Here is a 25,650-nt window from a genome sequence, read left to right on the forward strand (position 1 = left end):
GTGGGGAGCAGAAGGTGGGGACAGAGGCTCCCCAACTCCCAGGGGCTCTGAATCCACTGACTTGAGTTAGTCATTTCTTCAGTTTGACATTGCAGGGGAGTTTCTGTTCAGCAAAGTAAAAATTGCTAGAATACAAAATCCTGTTAAATCTGCACCCTTTGAATGTAAATTGACAGAAAATAAAATCTTATAAACAGGAAGTTTTAGGAGGTGGGAACAGGCAGCGGTTTTCAGAACTGACTGGTGGCCCCTTCTAAAGGGTTAGGCACTGACTAAGCGTGTGTGAACAAGGGGACCGGTATTGGTGCATGGTTTTTAAATCTATAGATCTCAAGATTTGTTTTCCTTTAAAACTTTAAAAATTTGTATTTCTCAGTTACATTTAATCTCAATAATTTTAGTTTGTATTGGTTTCAGGTGTACAGCATGGTGGCTACTTTACCATGTGTTCCCACCAGTATTGCCAGTACTATTGGTACATGTTTTGAATGGGGAAACTGAGGTTCTGCTTTTTAAGAGCTTTCTCCTGGTTTGATACTTGGAGAAGGGGAAGCAGAATAGAATTTGCGTTTTGTCATTTTCAGCCTATCCGTCATTATCACAATCCACAGACGAGCTTTAAGATGGGAACACGATAGAAGGAGACACTGCCAAGAGCCAGCAGGAAGAACACCCTGACTACCCCCCCCCCCCCGCACAGCCAGGCCCCTCTCCTTGTGAACTGTGGCTCCTATGCATAGCCCCAGAGCCGTTTCAACACTGATAAGAAAGTTCCACATTTTACCAGCAGAATACATTAGTATATGTAAGTTAATGTTCAAGAGACTGGAGTTGCTCGTAAGGAGCAAATCAGAACCCTGGTTTAATATGTCATTGCTCATTCTGTGTAAATGATAGGAGAATTCTTCTTAAGTTCCTGCTACTTGCTGAAAGGAAAGGTCAGATTTAACTTCTAAATTTTGGCTACCTGTGCTCTTGTGACAAAACCCTAAAATGTATATTAATGACTAACGCTTCTGGTGTTACTCACCTTTGGGGCATATGTAAGTTAAGCACTGAATGATTCTGTTTGTGCGTGATTCATGAGAAAGGGTACTGGATGATCCCATGGGTGAGGCAGCCAGTTAGCGTGGCCCCCCCCTCCCATTCCCTCCACCGCTCACCACTCCGCCTCCCAACACACTCCCCCGCCCTTGTGGGACCGTCTGAAGAACTCACCTCCCATTGTTCACCTCCCCTAAATTTTCAAACTAGACTGCGCTCTCAGGTTAAGGCGACTTAGACTCTAAATAATAGAAATATATTGCCTAAGAATAAATTATTATTTTGCCACAAATTCATTGGTCTTAGTAATAAATTTAAAACATAGCATGATATTTGAGGGGAGCGAGATCTCAACAGATAAGATTGAGTGAGGGGAAAAAAGATGGAAAGTCTGGGGTTTCGACTATGTACTGAAGAGATGTGAAGTGCGAAGGATGCCAGAGAGGGGGACCCAAGGCACCCGAGGCTGTGAAGAGAGAGAAGAGTCAGTCAAATGCAGACTACCTTTCTGGAGTCGCCCGGAATGGCCTGAGCTGTTTGTTTGTTTTATGCTAACACAGTAAACAGCGGGGCACACGCTTTCCATGAATCGATGGACAGACGGATGAATACACACACACACACACACTGTCCTAACCTCACTAGCTTCCTCCCCAAAGAAAACCAAAGTAATGATGTTAGTGTTAGCCCCTAAACAAAATATTGGAAATGCTGATTCGTAAAATAACAACACACAGAATTCTAAAACCAAAAAATAATCTGCTTTTTATATGTCGGAATAGTGGTGAGTCGTTGGATGTTGCAAACTTTCAGTACAGTAAACATTCCCGCAGAGCTGGCTGACTTCTTAGCTACATTTTCGCTAGTCTTCCATACCCACAGAGCTTAGGAACTGTCATCTTTGGGACCCAACCATTTGTCAGAATTGGCCTCTGAAGAAATAATGCAAATCATGGTCCTACCTTGAAGGTTTTCTAGTGTTTTCTAGTGAGTGTGATCACCAAAAGTAGATGTTTTAAGGCATTTCAAGGCCACTTTTTAAAAACATACTTTACTGAATTCTTTCCCAAGGAAGTTATGCAAGTTATTTTGCATGGCCCTGCTACCCCCCCCACCACCCGGGCACACACAGACTCCAAGACTGTTGTTCCCTGTGGGCGCTATTCAGAGCCAGCAGACAGAGGCCAGCCTGAGTGGGCACCCAGCGCAGATGCCCTTTCACCGGGGGAGTAACAGGTGATGCCCTTCACGCACACGGGGAACACGGCGCCTCAGTGCCACAACCAAGTCACGGGTCCCCGAGCCTCAGGAGCCCGAGGAACTCGTATTCATAGCCTCTCAGCACCCCTGCTCCCCATGCCATTGTTCACCCAGGCGTTAGCAGGCAGGACAACTAATTAGGCGCTTTCGGATCTAACCAGCAGAAAAACAAAGCGTGACAGCTTGCCTGTGCTGTGCTGTGGCCAGCGCCTGTGTCACCACTGCTGTCACTGCCCTCAGAAGCCCCTGAGCATAGTCACCTGGGCTGAGACAGGTGTGAGGCCTCCAGTGAGACACCACTAAAGTTCCGTCTGCTACTTTAGCCACGGTTGCTCCACCCAGCTAACGAGTTAGCAAAGAGGACTGACTGTTATTTGTGGAAAAGTCATGCCTTTTAAATAAGTGGATCGTTAACAAGTGATCTTTCAGGGGGGAAAGCAAGGGATTGAATTTTATCCTCTGAAGGATGGGCTAGTTGGCAGCAGAGCAAATTGAAAGTCACTGTCTCCTTGGAAAGCGGGTGCACCATGGGTAGGTGCTGAACGGTTCATGCCTCGTGTTCAGTCTCCCAGGACGTTGCAGATCTCAGGTGGAGGGCGGAGTGACAGCCGCTGCTAAGTGCCACGGCTGGAGCCCGGGTCTTCTCACTGCTCCCCAGAGACCTTAGTCTCTGGAGTTCCGCTGACCGTGACTACTGGGTTTTGGCATTCTGGTGATGGGGCCAGCTGGCTGGGTGAGTTAAAGTAGTTAATTAACAAGGTACTGATACAGATTGCTCTTTATACCAGCGGGGCAGTCTTTGCCCAGAGGAAACTGTGTGCACACCCAGGCACCACACCCAGCTGTGTCCACACACCTGGGGCCACAGAGCAGTGAAGGACCGGGGAAGGCAGGCAGAGGCTGTGGCAGACGGTGCGGCTAGCTGAGGGCAGAGTCTCTGCTGCGTGGGGAGACCGGTCGGGAAGATGACTGTGCCGTGAGTGTGGGGTAGAGAGCCCGTCCTCCAGGCGAGAAAGAGCTCGGCTGAGACTGGCATTCCAGAGGCCAACCCCGAGCCCTGCAGGTGTAAACAGCACCGTACAGGACGAGGACAGAGCCACAGGATTAAACGGTGTTTAGTCAGTGCTGAAATCGCTTTCCTGGGGGTCCAGTGACCTGGCCCCCATGTCCACTTTGGCATCCAACCATCTGGATCCATCTAGGCGTGGACTTGGACTCTCCCCTGCCTGACCGCTCAACCTGCACTTCACATATGAATTTGTTATTAGTCACTAGGAACAGGCAAGAAAGGATTTGGATCAAAACCTATCACGTGGCCAGAGAAACAGAAATGTCTGCCACACCATTTGTTGGTTGTTAGTTATTGGTTGCCATATAACAAATTACCCCAAACGTAGCAACTTAAAAGTCAACCTTCATTGTATCCCACTGTTTCTGTGGGTCACGAACTTGGGGTCAGTTTAGCTGGGCAGTTCAGGTGTGGAGCCCATTAGGAGGTTGAAGAGCCTTTGACTTCCAAGGTGGGCTACCCCACAGCCGGCGAGGGGGCACTGGTCATTGGTGGGCGGCCTCCACTCCCACACAGGCCTCTCCACGGGCTGCGGTGGTGTCCTGGTCACACAACGGCTGGCGTGCAAGGGACCCGGAGCTGGAAAGGCAGATGGCTGCACTTCCGCCACGTTGTACGCATTTGAAATAAATCATAAAGCCGGCCCCACAGTTTGGGAAAGAGAATTAGACTCCACCATCTAAAAGGACACTTGTCAAAGAACGTGTTGTTTAGAACCACAGTTTCCTGCAGTAATCTCATTTTGTATGTGTGTTTTGCATTGTTCCCAACGACTTTGTGAGAGAGGCAGGTCTGCCTTTTTAATGCCCCTTCAGAGGCAGGAAAACTTGAAACTGAAAATTAGCCGGCTGGCCAGAGCCACACAGCTTCTGCTAAGAAACCGAACCAGGACCGAAGCTGAGGTTTTCTGCTCCTCAAGCGAGCATTGGAGGGTAAAGGGACAGGTGGCCTCTCGGGTCCTCTCGCATTTCCCATGCTCAAGGCACAGAGAGGCAAAGGGGAAAATATTTTCAAAAAGCTTAAGAAAAGAGAAATATGAGGTCAGTTATGTTTCTTGCAGTTATTTCCCATATACAGCCTGAGAGGCCTAAGGAAGCAAAGGTTCCCTTCGCATGGATGGTGCACTCGCAGAGAGCAGCCTTGGCCCCAGGGGGACATTTCAGTCCTTCCCCCTCACACTCTATTTCCCTGGTCAAACTTCCCTTATGCCAGCAGCAGTCACCATGAAAGGGGGCCACAAGGGCCCTTCTGGTTCTTTCTATTCAGTTCTGTTCACCAATAGGTGCTAAATTCCTTCTGTGTGCCAGGCACTGTGCTAGGAACAGGGGTCATGAAGGTGAATGAGTCACAGTCCCTTTTCTCACCAAGTTCACAGTCTAATGGGAAAGGAAGACAAGCATTTTTTAAGTCAGTGGATTTGGACACTTGGGAAACACATGTAACCAAGTGTGGCGGGTTCTATCTTGTGGAGATAGGCACGACAGTCCCTTTCGCCCCACACGCCTTTCTTACACTTGACTCTGGTATTCCTCCCGTTGAGAGGTGGCGGGGTGGGGGGGTGTTCCCTTTCCCTGGATTTGGATGGGCCTGTGACCATGGAGGTGGTGCTATGTGACTTCCAAGGCTAGGTCATAAAATGATACAGCTCCAACACACTGCTCTGGGTGGGCGCTCACTCTTGTTAATCGGCCACATGCTAACTAGCCCGTGAAGAGTCCTGGCTTACAGCCATTACCCACCGCCAAACGTGTGAGGGAAATCCCTCCAAATGATTCCCGCCCCCGGCTTTCAAGGGGCTACAGATACAGCTACAGATTCCGTGGGGCACAGACAGGCCATCTCCATGCTGTCCTGCCTGAACTCTGACCTGCGGAATCAAAGCATAGTAAAATGTTTGTCTTACACCACTAGGTTTTTGGCTCATTTGTTTTCAGCAACAGTAACCAGAACACTCGTAACTCAGCTGTCAGGGAAGGCTTCCTAGAAGCCGTGACTCTAAATTGAGGTGTGAGCCGGGCGAAGGGAGGGGAAGAGGCCTTGCAGGCCATGGTAGCCTCAGACCCCTCAGTGTCCCAGCCCCCAGTGTTTCTGTCTCAGGGACAAGCGGGAGAAATTTTTCACGACTGACTTTGACATTTCTGAAGAACATTTTGTCTACACGCTTCAGGATTATTTTGATAAATTGTCTCAACAGACATTCATGGAATGAGTATGATGGGATGGCTTCACTTTCCTCAGAAATGAAGTTTTATAAAGAGTCTGTGAAAGAGTCTCCAGCCTAGAGCTGCACCGAGTGTAGCGCTTATAAACTCTCCATCCCGACCTGCACGCCTGAAATACAAACCCAGTTTTCTATCACTAAACCCCTGTCTGGGGGTTTTCTCCCTGTTCATTTACTCATTTAGCAAACATTTATTAAGCACATTCTCTGTGCTCAGAGCCATGGTGACCTTGAAGTTGAGAGAGCTTGTTTTCTCAGAAAAGGACTAGTGATTCTTACTGGCTGCGGTCAAACTCCTGCACTCTGCCTGTGTGCTGAGGACTTCCAGTGTGAGGCTGCCCGCGATTCTGCTCATCCTCGTAATGATCAGTGGGATTTTACCCCCCGGGTGCCTCACGCCAGCCATTCCACCACAGTTGCTGTCGGTTTTCAAGGGGCCACAGAGGGATCACAAGAAGGCTCTGTCTAGTTAGATGCTGAGGGCTTAGGGGATTCCAGCACCTTCACGGAGTCCGTTCACTTGATGATGCTCCAGGAATGGAACCGGGAAGTATGGCAGCCTCATTAGTCAGCATTAGCATGTGTCTCAGCCAAAACTGTTGGCCGTGTGTGACAGTAGCTGCAATTCCACCGACATTTGGAACTTGCTGCCCTTCAACAACATCACACCCATCTTACTGAGGGAAAAAAAAACGCAGCTTGACTGGGACAAGTCTTCCTATTACTGCTTTTTATTTTAATTTCTGGCTAAATCCAATTAAACCATCAACACATTTGCTCCTGGAATGTTAAGCAAGATTCAAAATCATCTGTGACAGCAGGGAAGGCCTTTGCAGGCGAGCAAGTAAAGAAAAGGTGTAGACAGCAGCCTCGGTCATTCAGGGAGCCGCCGAAGCATTAATGAGCCTGGACCTCTGTAGCTGTTGAACGGGTTTCTTGTCACTCAAATTCACTTTCTTCCTGAGAGCTAGTCATTCATTTATTCACCCATGTAAGAAGAAAGTGATAAGCATCTACCATGCACCACCTACAGTGTCAGGTGCTGGGGACAGGACAGAAAAGGGACAGCTGTGCCAGTATGCCGGGCGCAGTGGGAGGGGCTGCCAACCCAATGCAGTTCACATTTTAAAGGAGGGCGATACAGCTTTAGAACAGGGTCTGGTTGACTAGATCCCTGGTTGACAGAGGCCAGGCAAGTGGCATCTGTGCCTGAAGCAGGGCCAAGGTGAGGCTTCAGACCATGCTGAGAAACCAGAGAGAGTGTCCCCCTCTGGAGGGGACAGCTGTTACTCGGTAGCCCCAGAGTTGTTATCCCTTCCCATTTTCTAAAAGAAGCCGGAAATCCGTATTTTTATGTGAAATTTCTCAATATTTGAACACTCTGCAGGCCAAACAAAACACAGCCACTGGTTTTGACCTCTGCTTTATACTAGAGAATGCCTGCTTTTGTTCCGTCAAACTAATGAATGCTCAATTACGAGAAGGAATTTGGAGCTTAGGGTTAGACTGTGCTCCTCAGAGGTCTGCAGACCCCAGCCCACACCCTTGAGATCCTAAGTGACAGACGTGCACAGGCTGGCAGCTGGGCTCTGAAAGTGGACACACACAAGGAAACAGGCAAGCTATTCCAGGTCACTTTGCAGGGTCAGGGCAGCAATGCAAACATTAGGAATGCTGAGGACAAAGGTCAGGCGGCAGCAAGGAAGCCCTCCCTTTCCTTGAGCTGTCAACTAATAAATCATATTCAAACGGTATCACCAGATTCTCGCGCCATGGTACTGCTTTCTGAGGTGGAAAATTAAATAGAAATCAAAATTAAGATGGCTGTCAGGAGACCAGCAGGCCAGTGTGAGGCCAACGGGGATGAAGTTTCTGCGCAGAGCAAAGGTCTCTAAAGAGGTAATGATACCTGACCTTGGGCGTTGCCGAGGGGCTGGATGGGACAGTGGTCATGCCCTGGAGCCTGGCCGCGCACACTCCTAACTCACAGCAGAATCACTTAGGTGACCTTGGGCAAGTCACTTCTCTTTCTTACCTCAAGAAGCACTTCATCTCTGATGTGGAGAATAATAGTACCTTCCCCAAAAGGCTTTTCTGAGGCTTAGAGGAGCTAATGTGTATCAGCCACTTAGAATCTGCTTGAGCAGCTTGAACCTGAGTCTTGGCCTCTCAGTTTCATTCTGAAACAACATGCATTTCAGCACCTGCTCCAGCTCCTCCACCAACCCTGGGTTCTGTGCAGCTGGCCAGCACTGCAGCCGGTGTCTATGCAGGCTCCAGGGGCTCGGGCTCCCACATCTCCATGTCCCACTCCACTGGTGTCCAGGATGGCTGGGGGCCCGGGGGCCTGGCTGCAGGGATAGCTGGGGATTTGGCGGATATAGGGGGAGTCCGGAACTAGGAGGAGACTAGGCGATGCCTGAATGGCCTCCTGGCCTCCTACCTGGAGAGGGCAAGGAGCCTGGAGGTTGACTATGTGAGGCTAGAGAGCAAAATCTGGGAACAAATGGAGAAGAAGGGACGCCAAGTCAGAGACTGGGGGCATTACTTCAAGATCATGAGAACCTGAAGGCTCAGACCTTTGCAAGTTCTGTGAACAATGCCCTCATCCTTATGTAGATTGGCAGTGCCTGTCTTGCCACCAATAACTTCAGAGTCAGGTATGAGAGGAGCTGGCCGTGCAACAATCAAGAGTGACATCACTGGGCTCCGTAATGTCATTGATGACACCAGGATGACCCAGCTGCAGCTGGACACAGAGATCGAGGATCTCAAGGAGGAGCTGCTCATCATGAAGAATGATAAGGAGGAAGTACATGGTCTACAAAACCTGATTGCCAAGTCTGGGTTGACCGTAGAGTTGGATGCCCACAAACCCTGGAACTCAGCAAGATCATGGTCTACATCTTAGCCCAGTTGACGAACTGGCTCAGAAGAACTGAGTGGAGCTAGACAAGTACTGGTTCCAGCAGACTGAGGAGAGTACCACAGGGGTCACCTCATGGACTGCTGAGACAGGAGCTGCTGACATGACACTCGCAGAGCTGAGACGTCCAGTCCAGTCCTTAAAGACCAACCTGGACTCAATGAGAAATCTGAAGGCCAGCTTGGAGAACAGCTTGAGGGAGGTGGAGTTGTGCTGTGCCAGGCAGGTGGAGTAGCTCATGGGATCCTGCAGCACTTAGTGTCAGAGCTGACCCAGACACCAGGCAGAGGGGCAGCACCAAGCCCAGAAGTACGAGGCCCTGCTGAACATCAAGGTCATCCTGGAGACTGAGATTGCCACCTACCACCGCCTGCTGGAAGAAAGGGAGGACTTCGATCCTAGTGGCATCCTAGACAACTTAATGCAGTTCATCCAAAAGACAACCATCTGCAGGACTGTGGACGGCAAAGTGATGTCTGAGGTCAACGACACCAAAGTTCTGAGGTGTTAAGGCAGCAGAAGTTGGACACCCATTGAGGGGCAAGAGGCAAATAGAAAGTTAAGAGGTCATTTAAAAAAAAGGATGACAGACAGTGCCGAGGAGATACGAGCTTTCCTAGTTGTATAAGGACTAGTATTGGTGTTGCTATCAGATGTGGGCTCCTCACCAATGGCTCCCGGGAGCTTTCTTCTGTGTCACCAAGACTGCATTTCTGGACCCTAGACTCCAGCTGTAACCACAGAAGTAATGCTTGCTGCACCCCATTTGTGCCCTTCAGATTCTGCAGCGGTGTCTAGCCCACAGGATTCTGCTGTAGCAGCAACTATGCAGTAACCAGGTGGACCAGCACCTTGGTAGGGAAAGCTTCCTCCCCCCATGGCTTCAATCCATCCACGTCCCTCTCCCTCCTACCCGCTGGCCCACCTCCCACCCCCTCCACTCCCCCAGATGGTCCTAGACTAGCCTTCCCCCAGTGGCCGCACAGAGGAATTGCACCTGGAGAGCTCAGCCCCAGGTGATGAGATCTCTGTAAGGTTGTGCTAGAGCAGTCAAGTGTGGCCCTCTGAGCTTGCCCCCTTCTTTGGTCTTGCTGAGACTTCAGAGTTTGAACCAGAAGGTTGGTCTTGGCTTCCCAAAAATGCTAGGCACCTGTCTCTTTGAAGAATGCATGCCCTTTCAGTGGGTTGTGCAAAGATAGCAATTCTGTAGAATCGTAAATATTTTTTCTGCTTAAAAGTACTGAGTCTACCCTATTTTTTGCAGGTATAAAAGGGAGGAGCTTATCAGAGTGAAATGTTGGCAAAAACAAAGAGAACCCGTGTATCTCCCCACCTGCAATTATAGTTTTACTAGCATGTAAAGCACACACAGAATTTGCAGTACATTCTGCCCTTGCAGTAAGGGAGAGGCCCTGCTGTGAGAGTAATTGGCTTTCTAGCTTCCTTTCACGTGGAAGTGGAAGGCAGCTCGGACTGAAGGGCCTTTACGCATAGAATTAACTGATGTTGAATTGTGCTTAAATTCCACACATCTCCCTGAATGTGTGTGTTCCATTAAATCTTAGGAGTGGAGGCACAGCTTACTTCTTAAAATACCCCCCATCCCTATCGTTCTCGGGGCTTTATGAAAGCTCAGTCTCTTCTTTCCTAGTGGATTTCAACTTAACCCTCATAGGGATTATTCTCAGACCCGTTCACCAGTGTGTTAAAGATACATGGCGTCTGTAAATGACAGTTGTCTGCAGTACCTCCAGATTTGGACCACCTTTCTTTCAGGCTTTGGCTTTGTACTACATCTGTTCCCAAAAGGAGAATCACAGTCATATTTGGATAGGAATCACCTTCATCACCTTACCTCTTAAGTCTTATGTTCCCTCATTTGTGAGGTGAAAGGTTGAATTAAGCAATTTGTACAGGCGCTTCCAGCTTTAGGACCTGGGTTCCATGACTTTTGATACTTGAAAAGCAATTAAATTACTTGTGTTGACTTTACGGGGTTTCCCAGCCAGTTTGCGCAGAGCTGCCAGGCCACGGGCACAGCGAGGCCTGAGCACTCGAGCCACACTCAGCCCCTTCAGCTCCAAGCGACAAATGTCAAGACTTTCATTTGCCAAGGGTCAGCGGATGATTTGCTTTTTTGTCATTAAATAGCTATTTCAAGCATTTTCACAAATATGATATGAAGGACAGCTTATATAAACAAGTTGAATATTTTGATTTTATATAATCCTTAAAGGCAGATAAATTATTTTCTTAATACCTCGCTATTCGGTGGCAGTTAGAACAATACCCAGCACACACACGTTGGCCAATAAAAATATGCAGAGGATAATATGCCATTGAGGGGGTTTGCTGCATCAGTCAGGTTACCTGGTGAACTGCGAGTTGGTGTTTGTGCTGGGCTGCCAGCTGAGAGCCCACCGCGGCCCAGGTGTGCATAAGGCGCAATAAAAGGATAGGACATTATAAGGGAAGGTTTAGAGCTGAAGAAAAAAGGGAGTCAGGGAAGGGTATTGTGAACGGATTCTTGGCTGGAGCAGAGGTCAAGGGTACAGAGAGAGTAGTATAGGCAATCGTAGGTAATAAAACTATTGAGTTTCATCTTTTTCTCCTTTTGCTGCCTACTGCCTGCTGGGGGCTGGGACTAATCATTTGACAGACAGGCAGGAGGAGCTTCAAAGGGCCAGGGTTTTCTGTCTGCTTTCTTCAATCCAGAGTTAAGGCACAATCTCACTGAAGGCAGGGGGCTTGCTCATTTCACTGTCATTTCATATCACTTAGTCAAGAAGAAAGAGAGGGGCATTTACAAAGCCTAGGACCCAAGGTGACAATGACAGTTTATCATTTAGCAAGTCACATGATCTCTCTGGTACTAAAATCCTTTATAAAATGAAAAGGTTGCACTAAATGATTATATTAAAAATATCTACTAGTTATACACCTCCAAAATGTTACTTTTGTTACTGAGTGCTTAACTTTAGGCCAGACTCTGTTTGAAATGGACCCAGATGACCTTGTTTAACCCTGACTACAGCTCTCTGAGATGGATGCTATCATTGCCCATGTTTAACACATGCGATAAACTTGCCCCAAGTCAAGTAGCCGACCACAAGAGAGCTGGGCTTTAAACCCAAGCTATCCTGTATAGCACACACCCTCCTTTGTTTGTTCCCTCAATTTAGTATGAAATGTTTCAGACTTAATCAAAACGTAAGGAATAAGGAATAGGACCAGCTGCGCAATCCACACAGCAGCTGAAGAATTCCCTTTTCCTAGGCACACACTCCGAACCGTTACATTATACCAGTTCCTTCCAGCACCAGCATCCTGCAATTCTACAGGAAAGCTGGTACCAAGATCCAGGAGGCAGCAGGGCCAGGCCCCGCTGTTGAGGAAACCCTACCAACCAAGTCCTTCCACTGGGTGGTCGTAGGAAAGAGCAGGGTAGAGTGGGAACAGAGCCAAGGAGATGCATCCACAGCTAGCCCCAGAGAGCCAGCACCACACGCAGGCTAAAGTCCCAGTGCCCAAGGGACTCTGTGTAGATGTGACCAGGCCCACCTTCTCCCAAGTAAGCCACAGCCCCTACAATTTTTACAGGTTCATTTTAACCACCACTGTGGCGGTCAGAATAGTTCCATTCCGTCCAACCCAGTGAGTGACCCGTAGTTGTCAACAGCAGCAGTGTTCTAGAACAAAGAACTAGATAACCCGTAGAATATACTAGTCTCTAGTCCAAAAGGAAAAGCAGGCTATTCCATACGGATTTATGATACTATGAATTTGCTTTTTGTTTTGTTTTGCTTTTCAGAAGTTTAGAGTTGGCACATTCTACATTCATGGCTAAGGCTGACCTGCTCAGTATGTGTTTGTGTGTTTATACCTAGTCAGATTCCCAAACAGACCTTGGTGGTAACTTCTCTCTCACCTCACGTGTATGTACATGAACACACGGGCACCTGCATTCATAACTGTGACTTTTTAACTCCCCCTTCCATTAGCTCAAATCATTGGCATACACACTTATCAAGATGATTCTTCACTACTCAGGATCCTCAGGCCTGGAGTTCTGCTGGTATCCCTCCTACAGAATGTGGTTAGAAAACCCAACTCTTCTAGAATTGCCTTCAGCCTAAAGGTTCCCTTCAGCTCCTGGAAGGATAGAAAGCAAAAAAATCTCTGATGCAGCTGACATTTTAGGTGTGTATATAATTTACCAAATTGTTGGCCACTCAGCTCTTAGTCAGTGGTCACGAAAGGAATTAGCAGTCTTCCCCTGCTACCCCAAAACCCGAAGGAGGAAGGGTGTTACTCAGCTTTGGCACAGGGGCCTGCTGGCACACAGCGTCAAACAGCAGCTCGGCGGTGCATTTTGGCCACAGAAAACTTTGGGTGGTAGAAAGGGCCAAAATAGTTGTGGCATAAGTTGGCCAAGATATTAAGCAGATCTGAGTTTAATTTAACATGGAGATAACAACTCTCTTTTTGTTTTCCAACTGGCTGCTGCTTTCTCCATCTCCACGGGTCCAGCATTTTAAGCCAGGAGTTAGTTCGTGAGGACATTCAGGTCTTTCAGAGTGAGATGTAATGGTCTTTACATGGGCTTTCGCGTTTGGATGCAGGATGCAGTGCGGAGAAAAGGCGCATGGCATCTGGTGAAGGCTGAAAATGGATCTTGAGGCTTGAATTCCTTCTATGAGTTTGCTTAAGCCACATCGCCTGAGCTCAGAATAGAGAGGCAGGCAGTCTGTCTCCTTGGGATAAGGAAGGATTTGGAACTCAGCTACTGTGAGGTCTTGGCCCCTACTGTGTTTTCTGGTTTGTTTTGTTAGCAGGAGCAAGTTATTCTAGTTTCTTGCTTCTGGGGTTTTCTTCAGCACACTTAGAAGCTGAGTCTCCACCCCAGCGATGGCAATGGGTCGGATGGAATGGGATAATGAAAGGGGTGGAGAGAGAAGTTGATTCAGCTGCTTAGGACGAGGGAGGCAGAGAAACTTTAGACCTCTGAGTAGCTTCTGAATTTATCAGGGGTGGGGAGGGAAGGGGCGCCACAAGGACGGAAGTCATCCCTGCCGAGGAGAGAAGCTGGTCTTTCTGAGATGCTAATATGGCCAGGCGGTGCTCGTTGGGGAAACCAGCTTAGTGTTTGAATTACCATTTTATTACCCATGAAGTGGTTGGAAGTAAAGAAGCCATAGTATTTAGAAAAGTTATCGAAGTGTAACCAAAAGTGATTATGAGATATACCTAAAAATGGTGAAAATGGTAAATTTTATGTATATTTACCACAATAAAAAGAAAGAATACTGTCATCTTAAAAGTGATTATGGGCACTGCAGGAAATGACCGCCACTCCTTTACTTACAGACTATATTTTACAGCCTTTCAAATATTTAAGTGCTGGCTGTTACGTGCTGTGATGCTATGATGATTCGAAATATGTGTAAGACAAGACATTCTGGGTGGGCAGTGTGCTGAAAAAGCCCCTAGTGAGGTGAGCTCAGTTCTTAGGCTGGAAGCGGAAAGGGGACGACAACTTGATGGTTCTCGCCAAGACTGTTGACCCTTCCAGAAATAAAAGGCACCTGTGTTACCTAGTTCTTTGGCCTGCTCCATAAGCAAAAGATCCAACCTGGATTGCGAGTCTCGTCTTATTCATCCTGGTCCCCACTACTAAGAGCAGAGCCTGGGCAAGAGGAAGTGCCTGATAAGTATGAAGTAAATGAATGTGTCAGTTACAGGAAGAGGAAGGCAAGGACGAGAATGAACTCAAAAGAGGCTGTTAATTCAAGTTCTGTTATTGCACAAGTGAGCATTTGTGAACTGATGGCCTCGGCAACATTTATCTCCTGTTTTTTCTTTAGGGCTGTTTGGTCCCGAGTTCAAACAACTGCTTTTCCAGTAAACCTTTAATTAACCGCAGTCTGTTGTTTAGCTACAGCACACCCTCTGAAAGGCAGGTTAGCCCAGTGGTTCAGGGCACGAGTCTAGAGCCACACAGCCTGGGTTTGCATCTTGGCTGCGTCCCTTACGACTTTGAGAAAGTTACTTACGCTTGCTGTGCCTCAGTTTCCTTATCTGTGAAACTGGGAGGAAGCATGTACCTCGCAAGTTTATGAGAGTGTTACAAATATGTCAAGTGCTTGAAAGAATGTCTGACATACAGCGAGTGCTGTTCGAGCTCTGCTGTGGAAAGCCCCTCACGGTCATGCTAACAAGCTGCCGTGAGTTTATGACACTGTCATATGGTTTTATCTTGCACCCTGTGAACACAGGTGCTTTCCTCTATTTTTTTTCTGACCAGCAGTTAAAGCTGTCTATGAAGAGCGAGAGCACCTTAACCGGCATTACAAACTTAGAAATGTCACCAAGGGGATTTCCTGCCCGAACAATTTGACATCCTATTCCCACCACTGCTACCCATCTTTTCTGGTTTAGATGGCCTCAGTGTCTCCATCTCTGACCTGGATAATAATTTACCTTATATGACTGATAAGGAAATGGATAAAATATATGTTGAAGTTTTGTTGAAGTATGTTAGCAAATTATTAAAATGTATAATTAAAATGCTTTTTCAAATGGCCCAGCAATCACTGATACTGGCAATTAAAAATACTTTGAAAACAGTAGTTGACTTACAAGTAACCATACCTTTAAAACCCTTATAAAGGTAAGTGACGATAACTCAATAGAAGGGGCAAAAAGTACAATATGTAATCACTATGACATAGAGCTGAAACTCAAAAGTCAGTCTGGTGGGATGTTTTGCTAAGTAACATTGCCTTTAAGAGTGATGGTCTTTTCTGTTATCAGATCTTATAGCATATTCTTGGTAGTAAATTACATGTAAATGCGCACAAACAGTGACAAGCAAAGCAAATATATGTAATTCCAGTCATGTATTTAAGGGAATGGTCTCCTTTCCATAACTTGAAAATTCCCAGTAACTCCCCTTTATTTGATAAAGCACACATTCTCACTTGATCTTAACTACCTGCTTCCTAGGGTGCCCTACAATTTATACTGCTGGCACTACCTTGGACAGGAATTGTGAGTACCACAGCCAGTTTGAGTTCTTACATAATGAATGAAAAACAAAGAGGAAAAAGTAATAACCTGTGAATTAGGGAGTACTGGGGTGGGGGTGAGCAGGAGGAAGGGAGGAAGGCATTGGCCCAGGAACGGCCTTGGAACGAGGGAGAAAAGAGGGAGCTGGCTGCCTCAAGATGTGTTATTTTTACTGTGGCTTCTTGCTCCTCTCCACCCCCACCTCTTCCAGTCTGAGCTTGGAGTACAGTTGAATTTTCACCACAAAACTTGGCTAGGCCTCCTCAGGGACTTTCTCTTTCCCATCTTTCCATAAATTATAGGTTTGCACATGAGAACAGCACAGATGATTCCCATTATCTTTTGGGTTGGGTTAGGATTTTTTTTAACCTTCTGCCCACTCTTAAATATGTATCCTAGTTCAGGGGGTGGAGCACTGGTTAGCATAGTACCCCATCCACCAACGAATCGATCTCCTTCTTCTTTGAAGGATGGGCTCAACCTGGTTTTCTTGACCAGTGTGACTGTGATCGCCTTCCTTGGCCTTTACATACTCTCAAAAGCTGTTGCTTCCGGAGAGTGGGGCCAGTCTGAGCTGTTCACCCATGACCCACGTCCCAGCACCTGGAACAGTGCCACGGGTGCTGCAGACTCCCTGTGAATGTGTGAGGTTTTGCTCCTTATTTTGGTGGTAAAGTGACATGTCTAGGACACTATTATACCTTCATAAATGACCCCTTCAGGTCACTGCTAAGTACTCAGACAGATCCAGGAGAGTCGAGTTACCCTAGAACATAGAGGCCGTTTACAGGTAAGGTGTAGAATTCACTAAAAGCCAGAGCCACTGGTAGTAGTTAATATTTACTGAACTCCAACCTCGGGGACTTCGTTTGATCAAGTACCCAGAGCAGATACAAACTCGTGAAGGAAGGGGAAGGGGGTGTTCAGTGCATTGCCTCTGACCTTACTCAGCTCTTTTGGTCTCATGAAGTACTCCAGGTGAGCCTTCTAAGAGAAGCAGGTCCCGGGGGAAAGTGCAAAGGCCCATGGAAAGGTGTGGCCAAATTCCACCGTCAGGATCTGGAACGTTCTATTGGTTACAGACTTAGTAAGAGCAGGGTAAAGAAATATTTTTATAATGTCCATGACAACGGTGTGGGAGGAAGAAGTAGGAAAGGACAGGTAACATTTTTAAGAAAGAATAGTTAATGTTTGATGCAGAATTCAATAGAAGAATTGCGAGACCTGCCTAAAAGAACAAAGCAAATGAGGACGAGAACTTGGCCTAATCGAAGAGGAGAAGCGTGGCAATGAAGAGGTTTGTGGGGAAAAGGTCGGCAAGTTACAGATGGGAGACCCTGACAGCACAAAGGAAAAGGCGAGGTGCTCAACCTGACACGGTAGAGGAAGAACCACCAAAAGTTAAAAAGGGAGGGGAGGAAGGCGGTAAAGATGTTACCAAGAAGCATGCCATAGGGCTGGAGGAAACTGTCCTAAAGTAAGTGGTTAGGGACTGAAGAAGACAAGATATTTTTAAAATCCAGTTCTTTATGTCAATCAGGCCACTGTCAAGGTAGACTCAGTGTAGGGTCTAGAGACTGCTTTAAGTTTCCAGTATAACCTTATCTTGTATTTTAATAAATTAAATATGTACTTGTCCACTATCTCTTGCCCTAACCTTGACCAAGACCTACTAAATTAATACCCTCTCTTTCTACTTGACTGCCCTGGCAGCGCTGTTGTTCTCTCTGTACTAAATATAGTTCCAGGGACAAAGGGGATGACACATGAAAGGCAGCAGCTTAGGATATGTTAATGTACGTCTTTCTTGTTCAAGACCAACTAATCCATCTCAGGAGCCCCCCAGAACCATTGCTTTTTGATGTTAGCTTATTTATTTGATGGTTTAGTGATAAGTCCTCCCTTATTGTATTTCATAATAAGAATTAAATCATAACATGTGTAGCCACTCTGAGGGTTGAACCTGACATTAATTCTGTTGTTTACTCTAAACAGAGGGGACATTGATTTCATAATTTAAAACCTAATGTATTTGGATGGCCTTATTTATCTAAAGAGTGACTTGCAGTTAAGATTGTGAAAGCTGTTCTCTACGGTATGACCTTTTTGTGTCAAACGCATTGTGACTGTGCCTTAAAAACAAAAATATATCATTCAGACTCGCCCTTGACCAAGTAACTGGAGCATGGAAGAGAACTTAAACCAAATGAACAATAAATTGCCTTATATGCATGTGGACCAAGTCATTCATTTCAATTCATATTATCCAAGGAATTGTCATTCTTACCCCAGCTATAAGTTCTTTCCAGAAACGTGTTACTACCTTGCTGTATGCCTGGTATAGTCTAATGTGAAGTGTAGACCGTTTTGGTTCTTCCAAGTATGAAATAACAAGTGTAACTAACATTTTTGAGCTCTTGGTACTTCGATTACAGTTCTAAGAGCATTACATGTATCTACTCATTTGGTTCTCAAAACCAGCCTCTGAAGTGGGCTGTTAACCCCATCTCGTAGATAAAAACCTTAGGCAGAGAAGGTAAATAACTTGTCAATGGTCACCAGCTGGTACGTGGAGAAGTCTCAGAATCTGAACTCAAGAAGCTCATTTAGCCAGCATTCTTGATTACTATTTGAGGACACCTCTGATTCCATAAATGGCTACCAAAATGGCATTAGTCTATACAAGAAATACTTTTAGGCAGTCCATGGTCATGGCATTAAATAACACTTAATTACATAATGAGAAAGTTATTTCCGTCAATCCTCTTTCTGTCCTTCACGTTAAATCTAACAGGAAGTTTCATCCTGGTGTTGCTCTGACTTGAACCCCTAACACTTGCTAACTTTCCTTTTCAACAGAGAGCTGGCTGCAGGCTCAGGGCCTTCCAGCAGTTGTGTTATGTTAAAGTGTGGCAAGAGATACTGGCTTTCGAATTAACGATATTCATGTAAGGATTCCACTTTAAAATACACTAATTTAAGTACACCAGTGACTCAGTTGAAGTTGAGTAAATAACAACACAGGTGAAGTGCAGCTGTAACGCTTGCGAAGGTGTTTTCATGTAACTGAAGTTCGGGAAACACTGTCCTCATTCTTCTACGTTGAAACTCACTTTAAAGCAATGGTTTGACGAGAACAATAAGCTCCCTGTTCTCTTATCACAAACATTCCCAACTTCCCTCCGTGGGCTGAGGGCTCATCTGGGATGGAGTTTTCACCAGGTCATACAGAAGGGAGAAAAATAATACAATGTGGTGAATTTTCAATAACACCACATATATTCCATTAAAAATATCCTTTTTTCCTGAAAGCATATTCCTTCTACTTTTTTAGGTGATAAAATCTCCTTCCTTTCTTGTGGAGTGATAATGCTAGATAATAGATTTCAGTTTTAGTGTCCTTATTTGGCAAAGTTAAAAATTGTAAAACCTTTACAAAGTTGTACTGGCGCAGAAAACATGAAATGTGGGTGTCATTGCTAGTCACCCTCTCTCCATGGATGAGGCCTCTCGGGTGCTGAGCAGTTGTGGCTGCTTCAGGAAGGGTGCTATGGAATCATGCCAATCTCTTTCTGAAGTGCATTCAAGGATTTTCTTCAGGGAAATTATTACAGAGTTCCTGCTTGTGAAATTCTCTTATGTCTGTTCTCTAAGTTTACAGTTTTCCTATCAGGACTGCCATGCTAATTATTAATGAAATAATTTTTGAAAGACAAGGTGTCTCTGAAATAACTAGTGATTACAACCAGTTTGTTGGAACACCTACTTACACATGCTAAGATATGTTTATTTCATTACAATATGGAAAGTTCACAGCACAATTTTAGAAACACTTAAGCCCTGGCTGGTGTAGCACAGTGGATTGAGCGTGGGCTGTGAACCAAAGGGTTGCAGTTCAATTTCCAGTCAGGGCACATGCCTGGGTTGCAGGCCCGGTCCCCAGTGGAGGCCATGTGAAAGGCAACCACACATTGATGTTTCTTTCCCTCTCTTTCTCCTTCCCTTCCCCTCTCTCTCTAAAAAAAAAAAAAAAAAGAAAGAAAGAAAATAAAATATTTTTTTAAAAAAGAAACACTTAAATACTTGTCTTTTTTTTTTCTCTTTAATGTTGCTGCCATTGTTACTGGGACTCTGGAGAATAGAGAAGATAAAATCTTGGACATATTTAAGAAGACTGTAAAAGGTCGTTTTTTGGTTCTTCATTGCTTCGACCAGCATTGTTTTACATAAAATTTGAGAGTTGGTCTGGAAAGAGGCCATGTGGAGATGCAGAAATATTTATAAAAGGGAGAGCAGAAGGCTCTAAGTGACTAATGTCGAGAAGACTGGGGTTGGAAGGGTTAGCCATAGGACCAAAGCACAAACAAGGAGCAAAGTTCGAAGACTCCAAGTTTTAAGGTAGTTTGTCAGGATATGTCTGAATTAGCTATGGAAGATCTAGCAAGTTCAAGGCCAGCAAACCAGAAGTAACAATTTCATTGCCATAGTCACTGTTCTGTGAAAGAAAGTTGAAACTAGAGAGCCCTCAGACCTAGACATTCCCAAGTACCAGGGTCGCTCTGCACACTCAGTGGATGTTACTGGCTTGCATTGAACTTTTACTATCTATTAAGATATTTGAGTAGCCTTGTCTCTTACAGGGCTTTCCCTTGTGCCTTAAAAGTTCTCATTTTCTTCTACCCAATAGCCTCAGTTTCAAGAGCAGATAGCAATGACCTGTTTCTAGTCTGACTCTATGCCCCACATCCACATGGAGTCCTTCCTGACTCAGTACGAGGGGACCTGGAATAGGCCTATCAGAGTAATGCGATTTTTGTTTTCTTGAAAGTAGCCATGATCCAGAGAACTTGCAGGAGGCGGGGCCAGATGAAGTATGTGGACACCAGGCGGGCAACTGTTTGGCATCCTACTCACCAATAGTCTTTAAACATATTTTCATTATGTACCCAAATGGTATATAATGTATTTAGTAGTTAGGGGAAAGGAAATTAATAGCCATTAATAAAAATGCACATGTACCTCTTTATGTTGAAAATAAGGAGTGTATTACATGCTTTGATGCCACCTCTCTGGTTTATTTGGAATGGGATTCCTATTAGTGTTTTCATAACTCTGAACTGGATAGTCCATCCAATTTTCCAAGCATCATACAAGGATGTAGTTACAAAGTCTTGTTTAGATATATATATTTTTTTAAAGTTTTCTGACTTTCATGTCAGCAAAATGTTTCCAGCTTTCCTATGTTCCAGATCTTGCCATCTGAGACAAGCAGTGGTTTTACTTCTTCCTTTCCAGTCTGGAGTTTTTTTCTTTTTTTCTGTGGTTGACTTGATTGTTGAATAGATATGGTGAGAACAGTTATCTAGTCTGTTCCTGATATTAGTGGGGAAAATATTTAGTCTTAAGTCTTCACCTTAAGTATGTTGTTTAACTGAGTTTTTCATAATAGCCTGTGCCAGGTTCAGGAAGTTACCTTCTTAGTTTAGTAAGTGGTTTTTTTTATCACAGAGAAGTGTTGGATTTTGTCAAATACTTTTTCTGCATCTATTGAGATAATCATGTGGTTTCTGTCCTTTATTCTATTAATGCAGTCTATTATACTGCTTGATTTTCAGATGTTAAACCAACCTTGCATTCTTGGGATAAATTACCAATTGGTCATAGTGTATAATAATTCTTTTTATAGGTTTCTAGATTCAGTTTGCTAGTAGTTGTTAAGGATATCTGCATCTTTTTCCAGGTTTTCTATAGTTCTTATTTTCTCTAGGTTTTCTGTTTTCAGTTTTCACCAAATCAGTTTACTTTAACCTTTAGGGAATAAAATTAATCTCTTGCACCAACAGAAGTTGATTGCTAATTCAGATTAATGTGAGCTGCTTCATTCCAGAACTATATCTCTGGCCTACAGTTAGTCTGTACATCTTACAAACACCATCAAAATGCTAGTACTCAATATGTTAAAAAAATTTTTTTAATTATCACTGCCATCTACTTATCCTGAGGTGGGAGTAGTTCAGTGCCAGTAATTTCAGGAGTGGCTATGAAAACCTGAGCTCACTGGCACCTTATTTCTAATGTATTTGGTGATAGTGTGACACAGTTTATTACTGCATGCCCTGGGACCGCTTGGCCACACCATAACCCAGCTCTGACGGTGGGGGCCTGAGAAGAGGAGCCTCGTCATTGGACACTGATGTTGGGTTTATAATCCCTGATAAAATAGATCTAAGGCTACAGAAATAAAGGCCCTCTAGGATTGATTCCATTTTCCATTGTGTCAGTCATGGTTTTCACAAAAGAATACCCACATCTTACGTGCCCCGTTCAGGCACCGTCTTTGAGAGAAAGGACACGGAGTAGCTAGGTTGAGCACAGGGTACCAAAGCCTTGCCAGCTGGTGGTGAAGTCACATGTATGGAGCTTCCCAGGTTTAGAGTGCACAGCTCAGTTGCACTGAGCCTGCTGAGCAGGTATGACAGGTACCGAGACACAGACTTGGATGTCTGCCTTTTAGCCTGAACTAGCCACATCCTCAGGAGAAAATGATTTTTGTTGTTTGATTAGCCAACTCTCATTGTGATAACTCAGACCTTGTATAACTGTTTTCAGAGACAGAGAAAGAAAACAAGAGAGAACAGCTCTGACCATGGTCTAAAGCCAGGCTTCTGTCACTAAGCAATAAAGAAAAAAGCTCAAGTAGCCCTTGCATAAGTGGGAATTTGCGGTTTCTAAAGCTGCCCATTCCCCAAACGACTAAAATATGTTATTGGCATTTGGCACTGTTTCCTATGTTTTGCTCTCCTTAAATTTCTCTTTAAAAGGGTTTGAGTTTAAAGACAGAACCACTGAAAAATGCAATTTAATCATAGAACTGTGAAAGGCCAGCCCAGCGTTAACCCCAGGATGCCCTGTTTTGTTTTGTTAAACCAGAACCTTGAACCAGGCTTATTCCCAGTGGGTGCTAGAAAGCCTAAGGGTCTGCAGGAGGGAAGGAAAAGAGGGAGGCAGAGGAAAGAAAAATGAGTCGGCCAGACTGGCCCTCGGCCATCGGACGGCGCCGCCGTGCACAGGGGCTTCCCTCCCGCAGCAGGCCGGGCGGCTCCAAGGTTTACACTGGAGAGAGTGGGAGAGTGGGGAGGAAAACTGAAGAACCGCCCACGGCCAAGGGGAAGAGCAAGAGGACCCTGCCACAGGCCGTCACAGGGCTTCTTGACCCCAAGTCACTTTTTAAGAAGTTTTGTGTTTTTTTCCCCCAGATTGTAAATGTATACTCATTGCAGAGCCCAGGGGAGTACAGAAAATTGCTGGAAAAAATAATCGTCAGGCAGCATGGCAGAGAGATGCAGTGCCCAAGCCTCGGTGGACTTGACTTTGCAGATCAGGTCACCCACCCGGCTAGTGTTATCCGTATTATTATTCACTCCCACCACAGCTACCATTTACATACACACCGGCTGTTTTTTCCTGCGCATCTATAGGCATAAAACATAGCTCATTCTTTACAATATACATTTTTTTAATCTTACTTTTTTTAATGTATTAATCTTCAGAAGCACTAGCTATTATGAATTCCTGAATAAGATCTCCCTGGCTATAAATGCCTTCTCCTTTTTGTTGGGCATTTAAGTGTTTTTGATTTTATATTGTAAATACTATGATAATATGTATCCTTGTACAAAATTTATTTTCTGGTTAAGATAAACACAGAAGAGGAACTACTGTAGTCAGAGGATTTGAAATTTTTTAAAGTTCTGGATATAATTCACTATATTCATACCCACCAACAACATGTAAGCAAGTTTTCCCTCACAGTACTGGACAACTAGCCACTGTCATTTAAAAACACACAGTATGGGTAGTTTTAGAGGCAAAAAAGACTTCTCATTATTGTTTGATGATATTTTATTATTTGTGAGGCAGAACATTTTAATATACATTACTCCTATTTTATTAATGTATAAATTTTATTCCCCCATTTGATGGAAGTCTGTCTTTTTAGTCCGTTTATGAGTTCCTTCAATTTTAGCCTATCAACACTTTCCGTGTGGTATTTTCCCTAGTTTTGTTGTTTGCCCTTGGTTTTTATGTGGGATGTTTTCTGATAAACAGAATTTTACAACTTTTATGGGAGCAGACCTATTTGTTTTCTTTCTTATGTGATCTTTTCCTGTGGCTTTAAAACCTGCAAAGCCTTTCCCCCCACTCAGATCATTTAAATGGTATTTTGCATTTTCTTGTCTTTTTTTAAAGCAGTTCGTTTTATACATTTAATAACAAACTTCTGGGATTTATTTTAGTTCATGGGATAAGGTGAGAATATAGTTTGATTCTTTCCCCAAGTGGTTAAGCAGTCATTTCACAGTACTTTTTTTTAATGAGTGACTTCTGATGAAATTTTATACACACAAATCTTGAAGTGTGCTTTTTTAAAAAAGATTTTATTTATTTATCTTTAGAGGGGAAGGAGAGAGGGAGAGAAACATCAATGTGTGGTTTCCTCTCATGTGTCCCCTGCTGGGAACTGGCCTGCAACCTAGGCATGTGCCCTGACTGGGAATCGAACCGCAATCCTCTGGTTCTCAGCCCTGCGCTCGATCCACTGAGCTACACCAGCCAGGGCCTCTACTTTTTTTTTTTAATAGCCTTAATTCATTATTTCCCTTGTACAAAATCACGTGGCGGTACAGCTGGAGCCCAGGTCCGCTGCACGGGAACCCTGTGGAGGGTCTGTACTTGATGGTCAGGGAGACTTGGTGCTCACGGTATCTTTCCAGAGGTCAGGGGCGAGAGAGCTGTAGGTCTTAAGAGATGGCATTGAAGGCACCATCTCTTAGCTTAGTCTTGGCTTAGTTGCTCAGGGCGTCAGTGCAGCCCCCAGCTAAGGAGTCGCGGTTGTGATACCAGCCATCAGCAGCAGCTTCTTGGACACAGGGGCTGAGACAATTCTAGTGCCCTGGAGGGCAGGGATGAGGCGCACAGACTCTCACCAGCCAGTCACCTTGCTAGGGACAGTATGGGACTTGCCAGTCTTGTTCCCCAGTAGCCTTGCTACACAGGGACAATAGAGCACTTGGCCAGGATGATGGCCCCATGGATGGCAGTGGCTACTTCCTTTGAGCACTTAACACCCAGACCAACATGTCCATTGTAGTTCCCCATGGCAACAAATGCCTTGAACCGGGTCTTCTGGCCAGCATGTATTTGCTTTTGCATGGGCATAACCTTCAAAACCTTGTCCTTGAGGGATGTCCCCAAGAAAAAGTCAATGATCTCAGATTCCTTGACAGGTGGGGAGAAGAGGTAAATCTTTTCCAGAGATTTGATCTTTGTGTCCTTGACCAGGTGGCTCAACTTGGTGACAGGGATCCACTCCATATCCTCGGCCTTGCTTCTTTGAGCCCTGTGGCCTCAGCCCAGACCCCAGCCTGGCTGCAACCTCGGCCCCAGATGCTGCTGCCAAATTCTCCACAGAAGCCGCTGCAGCCTCCCATTCCAGGGGCCCAGGACCTCCAGGCCCTCCCACAGGACCGGTGTCATCCATCATTTAGTGTTTCCTCAGAAAAGAAGCCATTGTACTTTTTAATAATCCAGTCTTTCTGCGTTGACCTTTGATTCCAAATCCATCATAATCTCACTACACGTGTCCTGAAATGTGTTTCTGAGTTATCACTTACATTCCTCAATCCCAATCCCAAAGCCAGTTGCAGTTACTTAAATTTCATGATATATTTGAAACCTGATAGTACAAATACGTCCATATATTTTTGTTTTACAAAATTGTCTTACTATTTCTGGCCAAGATAGAATCATAGGTAGACATACTTCACCTCCTCACACAACCACAACAAGACTCACAACTAATCTCAACACCAAAAGTACCCAGAACTACCAGAAAAATCAAATTGTGTGGAAGTCTGACAAACAGTAATCTAAAGAAGACATATTCATCCAGATGGGTAAGAGGGGTGAAGCCAGGGAGCCAGGGTGGAGAGGACACTGTGTGGCACTGGAGAGGCAGTGGTACAGTGGCATGGGTGGTCCCACACGCTCATGTGGTGGATA

The 25,650-nt window shown here is 45.2% G+C and overlaps 1 protein-coding gene and 2 pseudogenes across 4 annotated transcripts in view; 1 reads left to right on the forward strand and 2 right to left on the reverse strand.

Moving 5' to 3' along the window:
* Positions 1–25,650, forward strand: part of PLEKHM3 (pleckstrin homology domain containing M3) — a 176,595-nt gene that overhangs the window by 96,640 nt on the left and 54,305 nt on the right. The window contains exon 7 of one of the 4 annotated variants that reach the window (XM_037165942.2): positions 9,785–9,929. The exons of 2 other annotated variants lie outside the window; for them this stretch is intronic. In XM_037165942.2, coding sequence (XP_037021837.2) covers positions 9,785–9,790 — 6 coding nt within the window. In that variant the 3' untranslated portion in view covers positions 9,791–9,929. Of the gene's footprint in view, positions 1–584; positions 654–9,784; positions 9,930–25,650 lie in introns of those variants that run through there. One more of the 4 variants, XM_053655671.1, reaches the window with a different exon arrangement.
* Positions 1–25,650, reverse strand: part of LOC119064338 (60S ribosomal protein L4-like) — a 122,370-nt pseudogene that overhangs the window by 88,332 nt on the left and 8,388 nt on the right.
* On the reverse strand, positions 19,706–25,283 carry LOC128625951 (40S ribosomal protein S2-like; annotated as a pseudogene).

Source organism: Artibeus jamaicensis, unplaced genomic scaffold, assembly GCF_021234435.1.
Source record: "Artibeus jamaicensis isolate MK-2021 breed Jamaican fruit bat unplaced genomic scaffold, CSHL_Jam_final contig_1015, whole genome shotgun sequence".
Taxonomy (NCBI): Eukaryota; Metazoa; Chordata; class Mammalia; order Chiroptera; family Phyllostomidae; genus Artibeus; species Artibeus jamaicensis.